General features: G+C 36.6%; 1 protein-coding gene across 1 annotated transcript; it reads left to right on the top strand.

Annotated features, from left to right (window-relative positions):
- Positions 1-10,955: 10,955 nt before the first annotated feature.
- On the top strand, positions 10,956-12,060 carry LOC115720192 (uncharacterized). The gene is made up of 3 exons (XM_030649349.1): positions 10,956-11,016; positions 11,280-11,449; positions 11,563-12,060. The coding sequence occupies exons 1-3, from the start codon at positions 10,956-10,958 to the stop codon at positions 12,058-12,060; spliced, it is 729 nt and encodes a 242-aa protein (XP_030505209.1).
- Positions 12,061-12,187: the final 127 nt, after the last annotated feature.

Raw genomic sequence — 12,187 nt, forward strand, 5'->3', positions numbered from 1 at the left:
TTGTGTAAATGCATGTGATTGTGAAGTGTTCTTGCTGCTGTAATTTTGTTGTTAGTTTATGGATTCAAGCAAGATTTTTGATGATAAATGAGTTATTTGAAGCATGAGTAGCTAGGTTGTTCAAGCTTTTAATTTATATGTGAAAATTGATGATTTTTGTGAGAAAATGCCATGTTTTGTTCCTGTATATTTGCTGGATGTTATTGTTAGTTTGCAGAGGTGTTTTAATGCTTGGTTAAGTAGAATTAACTAGGCTAGGGTGCATGCTAGTGGGTTTAACCAAGTTTGAGTTCTTGAACTCAAAGCTTGGTCTTCAATGGTGAAATTTGCTTGTGAGGTTTCTGGGTAGGTTTGAGGCCTTGGAATGGTCATTTGGGACCTATGTAGGAGGTCTGGAAAGTTTGGGATCAATTGGGTTCGAATTGGTCAAGATATGTGAATTTTTGGTTGCTGCCTGCGAGGAACCGGAATTCCGGTTGAGCATCCGGAATTCCGGATGGGGTCCTGAATTTTCCCAGAACCGGAATTCCGGTTGGGCAACCGGTCTGCCGGTTGGAGATTTTTCAGAACCCTAGTTTTCCTCGTTTTTGGGTTTTTAGGGGTATTGCCATGCTTTTTATCGATAGGGAAACTTTTAGTTTCAAGTTTTAGTCCCCGGGAAGTGATTTAGCGTGTCACTTATAGCGTTGTGATTTTTATGGTTTAGGAGCCAGTAATCCGCCGTTCAGCTTCAGTTCCAGTCAGGTTGACCGGCACACCTGAAATCGGAATCCAGGTAAGATTAGTATAACAGTATGCATACGTAGATTACATGTTTAGCGAGCATGTAGGAAGCCTATTAGATTACATTAGTTGTATGTTGGCTTCGAACTATCCAACCCTGTCACGTCGGTACAGGCTGGAGTATGACCAGCAGCCGGAGTATGACCGGTTTGACCGATCAGGTTGACAATGGGTTGGTGGTCCCGTGCTATTGACGTATCCCGTCGGTACAGGCTGGAGTATGACCAGCAGCCGGAGTATGACCGGTTCGACCGATCAGGAGGATACAGTAACACGTCGGTACAGGCTGGAGTATGACCAGCAGCCGGAGTATGACCGGTTCGACCGATCAGGTTGTTACGTGTCAATAGTACCGTCCCTATGAACGTTCAGAACTCAGTACCATGTTGGACATGGCAGTAGTGGCTCAGTACCATGTTGGACATGGCAGTAGCGGGACTCAGTACCATGTTGGACATGGCAGTAGTGGCTCAGTACCATGTTGGACATGGCAGTAGCGGGACTCAGTACCATGTTGGACATGGCAGTAGTGGCTCAGTACCATGTTGGACATGGCAGTAGCGGGACTCGGTATCGTGTTGGACACGGCAGTTAGTATATTGTATGAGTATTATTATGCTTTTCTTACTGAGTCTGTCGACTCACAGTTTACGTTCATGTGTAGGTAAAGGCAAGGCAGTTGCTGATGGACCGTGAGCGAGCTTATGAGATTGTACATGTCGGGGCGGTTAGGCCTGGAGCGTACGATCCTCGGGACAGCACGGCTGAGATTTTGTAATTGTCGTTAGACGACTTTATTTTGATGTAAAAGTTGAACAGTGAAAACGTTTGTAAATATTTTTATAAATCGGGATCCCGAGACTTTTTGCAAAATGGTTTATAAGTTTAATGAAAAAGCAAAATTTTAATTAATCACGTTTTTCCATAAACCTCGTTGATTAGCAACGAGCTGCACAGTACGTTTAAAAATCACGTAATACGCCTAAGATAGTTAGGGTGTTACACGTACCATCCGACCATATCACATCAGTTAGGCTAGAGTATGACTAGCAACTGGAGTATGACCAGTATATTGAGTATAGGCTGATACTAGGGTTGGTGGTACAGTGCTATATGACCGTATCACATCGGTTAGGCTAGAGTATGACTAGCAGCTGGAGTATGACCAGTGAACCGAGTATAGGCTGATACTGTAACACATCGGTTAGGCTAGAGTATGACTAGCAGCTGGAGTATAACCAGTGAACCGAGTATAGGCTGTTACTTGTCAATAGTACCGTCTTATGAACGTTCGGGACTCAGTATCGTGTGGGACACGACAGTTAGGGTTATGGTCAGGGGTATGCGCGTCTGATCATAACCCGGGATTTATGTATGATTATGGTTTATGCTTTTCTTACTGAGTCTGTCGACTCACAGTGCTATGTTTATGTGTAGGTACGGGCAAGGCATAGCCTGAGGAACCGTGAGAGCGAGCCGGTGAAGATTGTACATGTCGGGGTGGTTAGGCCTGGAGCGTACGATCCTCGGGACAGCAGTGCTTTTTGTGATTAGTCGCTAGGCGACAAGTATTTTGTTTAGTTATAAAACTTTTGTAAAGTATTTTGTAATCGGGATCCCGAGTGTTTTTGTATAAATATTTTATAAGTTTAATTAAAAAGCAAAAATTTTAATTAATCACGATTTCCACAAACCTCGTTGATTAGCAACGAGCTGCACAGTACGTTTAAAAATCACGTAATACGCCCATGCTAGTTAGGGTGTTACAATATAGGTTGTTTGAGAGAGAGCAAGAGATCTGTTCTTCCGGTTTCTGATAATCTGAATACCACAAACATAGGCTGCTTCACCCAAATCTTTCATATCGAATTGACTGTTAAGCCATTCCTTGATGTTAGTCATTTTCTTGATATTGTTTCCAATAATCAAAATGTCGTCAACATAAAGGACCAGGAATACTACTACTTGGTCTTCCTTGAGTTGGTAAACACAAGGTTCATCTTCATTCTGAAGAAAGCCGTCGGTCTTGATGATTTCATCAAACCTTTTATTCCATGAGCGAGAAGCTTGCTTAAGTCCATAGATAGACTTATTTAATTTGCAAACTTTCTTTTCCTGCCCTGGAAGAACATAACCTTCTGGTTGCTCCATATAGATGGTTTCTTCAAGTACCCCATTAAGGAAGGCAGTCTTGACATCCATTTGCCAGATTTCATAATCGAAAGCAGCAGCTATGGAGAGAAGAATTCAGATGGATTTGAGCATGGGAACAAGACTAAAAGTTTCCTCATAGTCCACACCTTCTCTTTGGGTATAACACTTGTCTTCAAGTCTAGCTTTAAAAGTTTCGACTTCGCCTCCAGCACCTCTTTTCTTCTTGTAAGCCCACTTACATCCGATTGGATGATAGTCATCAGGTGCGTCTACATATTCCCAGACTTTGTTCTTTTTCATGGAATCCATTTCTGAATCCATGCTGGCTGATCATCGGTTCCGTTGCGGACTAGCCATTTCCTGTTTATAGGTTAATGGGTCGTCATCAATACCGTCACCAACGACCATATTGATTTCACCATCCAAGCCATAATGAGTTTGTTTTGTTGAAACCCTCCCACTACGACGAGGAGCGGTGATCTTCTGAACAGGAACTTTAGCAGTAGTTTTCTCAGTTGGTTCGATTGAGGGAGTGGGATTGTCCTCTTTTTGAGTGGAAGAGGACGGAACATTGGAAGGACTTATATCTGAAAGCATTTCCTCCAACACTACTTTACTTTGTGGTTTGAAATTCTTAATATAGTCATCTTCAAGGAAAGTGGCGTTTGTGGAAACAAACACTTTATCATCCTTGCGACTATAAAATAGTCCACCCCTAGTCTCTTTAGAATTTTCGACAAACATGCAAACTTCAGTTCGTGATTCAAGTTTGCCTTCTTTCTTTCTTAAGACATGAGCAGGGCACCCCCCAAATTCTGTAATGGCGTAAGCTAGGTGTATGACCATTCCATAGTTCTAAAGGTGTCTTAAGGATTGATTTAGATGGAACAACATTTAAAATGTCGAGTGCCATCTGAATTGCATATCCCCAGAAGGACGTAGGTAGAGTTGAATAACTAAGCATGGACCTAACCATTTCCAAAACCGTGCGATTTCGTCTTTCTGCGACTCCATTTTGTTGTGAAGTGCTAGGGGCGGTTAATTGGGATTCAATTCCAAGTTCAATTAAATGATCTTTGAACTGCATATCCATATATTCTCCACCCCTATCAGTTCGCAAGATCTTTAATGTTTTACCTAATTGGTTTTGAGGCAATGCGTGAAATTCTTGAAACTTTTCAAATGTTTCAGATTTCTTATGCATAAGGTAAATATGTCCATATCTAGAGTAATCGTCAATGAAAGTGACAAAGTACTCATAACCACCTCGGGCTTTTACATTCAAAGGTCTGCAAACATCTGAATGCACTAACCCTAGGGGTTGTTTGGCACGCTCTCCCTTTGTAGAGAAAGAACGTTTGGTCATCTTTCCTACTAGGCAAGACTCGCAAACAGGTAATTCACCTAAGATGACATTTTTCAATGGACCGTCTTTGGTTAGCCTATTTAGTCTGTTATAGCCTATGTGACCCAAACGTAAATGCCATAGATATGTTTCATTATCATCATCGATCTTTTGCTTTTTGTGGTTTCTAGGTTTAGCTACTTTAAAAAGTTCGTTATGTAGGGCAAATGGTGTTTCTGGTCTAAGAATATAAAGCCCCTGTTCCATGGATGCAACACAAATATGAATGTCATTTCGAGAAATGGTAGAACCAAAACTCAAAAAATCTAATTTGTATTGTTGCAATTGTAAGCATGAAACAGAAACCAAGTTTCTACTGGAATTTGGAATGTATAAGACATTGTCTAATTCCAAAATTCTATTTTGAAACTTGAGTTTGACTTGTCCTCTAGCTCTAACCGAAACCATTTCGCCATTACCAACCTTAAGTTTCAACTCTCCGGATTTCAAATAATTCCATTTCTCAAGCAATTGCAATGAACAACTTACATGGTTTGTAGACCCAGAATCAAGAATCCAGATGGATTTATCATTCTCTAAAATACATGATTCGAAGACTAAAGCATCACTGCTTATTCGTTTGTGAATTGTTGTTCTTGCTGGTACAATTTGTTGTGAAGTATAACTTGAGGAAGTGGAATCACTTTCTCTTATCTTCTCAACTAAGCTTGAAATAGTAGGATTTATGGAGTTATGAACTATTTGCTCTTCAGAGTGAACAATTCCCAGCTTAATTGCTTTCTGGAATTTCATGTTCATCGTGAGCATATGTGAAGTATTACTCTGACAAGGAGTTTATAACTTCAAGTTCATTTGCTAAGATATTAACTAGGAGTGGAATGGGATGAGGGTTATTGGCACTACAATACATCAATAAAATAGAAGTAAGGTTTTGGTTCGAATTCATACACAAGTTCAGAAACTAACGAATAATCACATATGTTATAAAAATACTAAATCTAACATAGTTTATTTTCCAAGGTTTCCAACATAATGAAATACAGTGTCCCGGTAGGCGAGAGTCAAAGATAACATTATTTGAATAGAGTAGTCAGCTCATCTAAAATAAAACCATTTTAGCAACCTTTTATTTGATCAAAATGAGAATCCAACGTTGTCCCGGTAGGCGAGAGTCAAGGTTATTCTCATTTTATGAGCTTCCACCATTGTTTCATGTTTTATGAGTTTATCTCTAAGTAGTCACCGTAGGGGAGAGTCTAATAGAGACGAAAACTCACAAAACACTTATCAAATGAAATCTTACGGTGTTAAAAGTTTTCAACGAATAACCATCCATAAGGAGGACGAAGTCTGGCGTCTCGAGGTTATATTGAAAAATTTTAACTATTGTAAGACCAACAATGGAGATCGAATATCTTTTGATTAAAGCTCATTATTTAAAAAAATATGTATTTTATTTAATCATCTGTTCCATATTTTAATAATGAAAAATTACAAATTAAATTTGGTTTAAATAAAAAAAACAACTTTAATTAAATTTCAATTATTATTTAAATTCGAAAAATAAATTCGAAATTAATGGAACAAATTTGAAAATATATTGTTTAAGTTGTTTAGAAGAATCTAAAAAATCAACTTAAATATCTTTCAAATTAGATTTAATTAAATATAAAATTAAGTTGTAACCACTTAATTTGAAAATATTTCATTTTAAGTTAATATTTGAAAAAATATCAACTTAAAAAATATCTAAAGAATCTTAATAACCAATTCCTAAAATTCCTCAACTTAATTTTGAAATTTGAAATTTAAAAGATATTCAGATTTAAGTTGATTAGTTAGAGATAACAAATTTTCAACTTAAATAGGAATATTTAATGAATAATTTAAATTAAGCTTCAGATAGAATCTAGTTGGTTATAATTCTATATTTAATTAAATACAAGAAAATACATATAGTTTAGCTTAGAATATAATTCTTTAAACTATGGTTTTCTTAAATTAATTTCAAAATAAATTTAATTAATTATGTTGCTAATCAATTTTATTAGGTTAAACTAATTTAATTAACCTAGTACAGTTATCCAGATCAAGCAAATGGGCCTTCACAATTGGGGTAGTTCATGTGAGGGGGAGCTGGGTTCAGTATGTCGTACCCACTTCTATTGGCCCCCAACTCTCACACAAGGCCCAAAAGAGAGGAATTTAACCTTAAAATGAACAACTGTTATTAATTGAATAGGCCCAAAAACTAAATGGGCCTAAATAAAATCTATCAAAAACTATGATATTTTATTTAGCAACAACTTATATGCATCTATAACAAAATTAAACATATAGGCTCACACAGGCACACATTTGGATGGATCCCATCATGTTGCTAGGTCATACACAGATGAAAGAAGATTGTAAAATTTACCTGTTACAAATTATTTACTTGACTAATTGAACCATGGGTTAAAATCAGATCATTGGATCTGTCAACAAGTTAACCATGGCAATTTAGATCAAGCAATAATAGGTTTCATAAAACTTACAAATAAGCTAAAACACATACTCCTGCAACAAGATGAAATGGATCGTTGGATGTAGGATTTATTTAATTTTAAATAATTATTTTCGAAAATATTTAAATAATAAAAAAAATATTTCGGTTTTTAAGAATAAAATAATTATAAAAAAAAATTAAAATTAAACCTACAATTTTTGAAAAATTAGGTTTCAACTAACCTAAATTTCATTTCAAAAATAATTGTTAACTACCTTTTAAATTTTTAAAGTTATTTTATAAATTAAATATAAAATAAAAAAAATAAATATTTTTCAGATTTTAAAATTTAATTTAAATAAAATAACAAAATTTAAAAGTTAGCAAAATATCTTACTTCTATTTAAAATTACATGATTATAGTAATCTTTAAAATTTAAGGTCAAATAATTTTAAAAATTTAATTTAAAAAATATTTAATATCTGACCTTTAAATTTAAAAATAAGATAAATAATCAAATTTAAAAATAAGATATAAAATGAAGCAAAAAGATAGATTTTTACTTGTTTTCAAATTCAAATTACACTAATATCTAAAATTAAATTTAAAAAATTCAAATTAATTTATTTCTGATATTAGATTTGAAAATTGAAAAGTAAAAATCAAAATACAAAACTACACAAAAAATCAGAAGTTAATTCCATGAAATAGCATGAAAAATCGAAGAAAAATGAAAAAATTGCGAGCTGTACAGACAGTATGCTGTGCATACTGCCCGTGCGCGCATGGGAAGGTGTTTGACCCAGAAACCTCGGTGCAGGAGGCTGCATGCAGCCTCTCCGCGCGCGCAAGGCTCGGTTTTAGAAAAAAATTTGTCTGTGCACGTGCTGTCCGAGGGATGCCCCTCATCCGCGCGCGTGGGTAGTTGCACTACCCCTGATATTTTTCGAAACTTCAAAAAATCATAACTTATTCAAATTAAATCAAAATTGAAATCTGTAAAAAAGTAAATAGCTTAATTTTTTCCATACTATCCAATAAAAAAAATTCCAGAAATAGATATTCAATTATTTTTCACAAAAATTCACAAACATCAATCAATCATCATACAACACACAAAACAACATGATACCATCCAAAACACAAACAAATCGTTTTAAGTCCAAATTTCTTGCAAGAAAATCAATTACCAAGGCTCTGAGGCCAGTTGCTGGAAATTATTTTACCAGGATCTTAGATCTACTCACAAGTATGTTGATTAACACCCTAAATATGAACTTCTAAAACGATTATAAAATAAACACATATAAAGTATGAGAAACCTTACATTGGGTGCAGCGGAATAAAATGTCTCCTTCCGTTCACATCTCTAACCCTTGTATCGTTTCTGTCACAGAGTATTATGAAGATCTGAACCTGGATCTCTTTCTCTCCTTTCTTTAGTGCTGAAACTCCTTCTTGTTGAATATCTTTCTTCACGATCTTCCTCGCTATGATTGAGGTATTACTTGCTCTGTGTGGGCACTACTCTAACACTAAGAGGTTCGAAATTATTCAAGGTAGAAGAAGAGTATGAAGGTGGCGGCTAGGGTTTAGAAAGAGAAGGCTCAGGTTTTTCTTTGAAGGAAACCAGAAGTCAAAGTGTAAATTTCCTGAAGCCTTCACTATCTATTTATATCATTCCACATAGGGTTAGGTTTGAATTATTTGGGATTAAAAAAATGAAAATATCAGATGATAAAGCCTATAAAAGTGGCCAGCCATGGCTATATGGATTTGGGCCTCACTTTTTACAATTTTGCAATTTTATCATTTCAGCATCTCATTTTCTCAAAAACGCCAATTTTCAAATTCAACCATTTAAATGACAATTCTAACTATTTAATAACTATAAATAATTATTAAACAATATTGTCATTTATCATATTTATTAATTGAACAATACAAAGTATCATAATTAACAAATATGCCCTAAAAACTCTTTCTTTACAATTTCGCCCTTACTTAGTGAAAAATTCACAAATAGACATAGTCTAATTTGAGAATTATAATTGATTAATCAAAACCAATTAAATTAGTCTTACAAGTAATATTATCTCAACTAGTGGGGGGGACCATGGGTCTATATAACCGAGCTTCCAACAATCAGATCAAGAATTTATAACCTAAATTCACTGACTTATTAATTCATCGTTGAATCCACGCATAGAACTTAGAATTGCACTCTCAGTATATAGAACGCTCTATATGTTCCACCATAAAGACACGTCATTAGTTATCCATTGTTATAATCCTAATTTGATCAATGATCCTCTATATGAATGATCTTGACTGTAAAGGGATTAGATTACCGTGACACCCTACAATGTATTTTATCCTGAAAACACTTAACCCCATATAAATGATATTTCAGCTATGTGAAATGAGTACTCCACCATTTATTTTTGTTTGGTCAAGCTCGAAGGAGATCATCCTTTACTTTCTATTCGCCAGATAGAAGCTATAGATTCCATATTTATGTTAGCGCTCCCACTAAATTGCACTACCGTGTTCCCAAAATGTACGTATTACCCTCACCCAAAAGTAGCCTTAACTAACAAATCAAAGAACACGAATAACACTCTTGAGATTGAGCCTAATCATATCAGGATTTAGATCATTTGATCTAGGATCAACTAGGCGATATTGACTTGAATAGATATTGCGGTAAGTTTGATAAATCTATGTGAAAGTTCGATATCGGTCCCTTCCGATGCATACTCCATGCACCCAACCTGAGCTTTACTTTTAACAAATGCTCTGGAAAGAACATAGCATTTCTCCAAATGCAAGTAAACTCTGTTGTAGATTATCATATCAGTAGAACCCTGTGTCTGATAAATCTAGGAATCTTTATTCACATAGTCATGTTTACTTTCCCATGTGTTGACAACACAATAAACAGGATCAAGTATGTGAAAAGGGTTTCAGATGAATTTATAAATCAAATAAACAACCAATTGATAAGATGAACCAAAACATGCACAAATGAATGAAAAACACTTATGTTTCTTTATTGATGTTGAATAAAATGGATTACATTGAAATGGAGTTTTATTTAGGGCATAAAACCCAATAGAAAGATGGAACCCTACGAATGTGTATTGATTACCGGGAGTTGAACAAGCTTACCATTAAGAACAAGTATCCTTTACCTCGAATTGATGATCTGTTTGATCAACTGAAGGGGAAGACGGTCTTTTCCAAGATCAATCTTCGCTCAGGCGATCATCAGCTGAGAATTCGAGGGGAAGATATCCCGAAAACTGTGTTCCGTACTCAGTATGGACACTATGAATATCTTTTGATGCCTTTTGGACTCACTAATGCCCCGACGACATTCATGGATTTGATGAATCGGGTGTTTAAAGACTACCTGGATAGGTGTGTGATTGTATTTATTGACGGCATTTTGGTGTACTCTTGAGTCAGAAGAAGAGCATGAGTTGCATCTCAGAGCGGTTTTGCAAAGATTACGGGATCACAAGCTCTATGTTAAATTCAAAAAGTGTGAATTTTGGTTATGTCGTGTCTCATTTTTGGGGCACATAGTGGATAAAGATGGGATCATGGTGGATTAGGCCAAAATTGAAGTTGTTCGGGATTTGCCAGCACCGAAAATAGCTACTGATGTAAGAAGTTTTCTGGGTTTAGCTAGTTATTATCGTCGGTTCGTTGAGGGTTTTTCAAAGATTGTTGTACCCTTAACGGAGTTGACTCGAAAGAACCAAAAGTTTGTTTGGACTGATCGGTGTGAGAAAAGTTTCCTGGAGTTAAAGCAACGCTTGATTACCGCTCCTGTACTAACTCTTCCTTGAGATAAGGAAAAGTTTGTGGTTTATTGTGATGCCTCGAGACAGGGTCTCGACTGTGTGCTTATGCAGGCTTGAAAGGTAATAGCTTATGCTTCTCGACAGTTAAAAGAGTACGAGCAGAGGTACCCTACTCACGATTTAGAACTCGCAGCTGTGGTATTTGCGCTAAAGATTTGCCGGCATTACCTTTACAACGAGAAATGTGAGATATACACTCATCACAAGAGTCTGAAATACTTCTTTACCCAGAAGGACTTGAATATGAGACAAAGACACTGGCTAGAGTTGGTGAAGGATTATGATTGTGAGATGCTTTATCATCCTGGTAAGGCCAATGTGGTTGCTGACACTTTGAGTAGAAAATGTCAGAGTCAGTTGAATACTATGAAGCAAATCTCCCAACAGCTAGCAAATGAAATGACTCGAGCTAAGATTGAGTTGGTTGTGGGGCAATTGGCTAATATTACTCTGCAATCCACTCTTCTAGAGAGAATTAAAGAAGCACAAAAGCGAGATTGTTTTGGTAGTCTGAGTTTGTTTCGTCTTTGTTTGCGTTCAACTGTATTATTGGCTACTGTTTCATTGGGGTGGCTTTTTCTGGTGTGTTTTTTTCTTGTGTTTTTTCGATGGCAGCGGGAGGTTCTTTATATATGGAGATGGTGGATAGATATGTGAATGATAGGGGCGATAATGATGATGAAGACATGCTTCTGCTTGATGATGATGAAGGGGATTTATCGGGAATAGACGATCGGTGGTGTCTAGTAGGGCGTTTTCTTACGAAACAGAATGTCGATTTTCAGGCAATGCAACATAAAATCGCATCTCTATGGCAACCGGGGAGAGGCATGTATGTGAAGGAGTTGAATCCTAACCATTTCCTATTTAAATTTTACCATGAGATTGACATAAAAAGGTTATCGATGGCAGCCCGTGGACATTTGATCGTGCTCCTCTAATCTTCGAAAGGCTGAAACAGGGAGAGAACCCAAGGATGGTGCCGCTGAATAGACTCGACTTCTGGGTTCAGCTACATAACCTGGAGTCGGGATTCATGACTGAGTCTACAGTGAGAAATGTGGTGAATCATGTAGGTACGTTCCTTAAATCCGATCCTAATTATTTTGTTGGTGTTTGGAGGGATTTTTTGCGGGTTCGGGTGAAGTTGAATATTGATAAACCTCTGAAAAAGAAAATGAAACTTGAGAAGAAGAGTGGTAAATCTTCTTCCCTGATCTTTAAATATGAGGACCTCCCAACATTTTGCTTCATTTGTGGTGTTCTTGGCCACTCCGAACGTTTCTGCGAGAAGCTTTTTGATACGCCTCCGGAATTGATCGTCAAGGAATACGATTTGTCATTGAAGGCAGCCCCACGACGTCGACAACACACCAAGGGTTCACAATGGCTATGATCAGGAACGGCTATGAAACAATCGTGTCTTGGAACTCCGGCCAGCTTTCAGGCGACTTCGAATGGTGCAATTAATGGCGTTAATGTGTAGATGAATCAAATCTCCACTGATTTAGGGAGACAGGTAT

The sequence above is a fragment of the Cannabis sativa genome, chromosome 2, assembly GCF_029168945.1.
Source record: "Cannabis sativa cultivar Pink pepper isolate KNU-18-1 chromosome 2, ASM2916894v1, whole genome shotgun sequence".
In the NCBI taxonomy this organism is placed as follows: Eukaryota; Viridiplantae; Streptophyta; class Magnoliopsida; order Rosales; family Cannabaceae; genus Cannabis; species Cannabis sativa.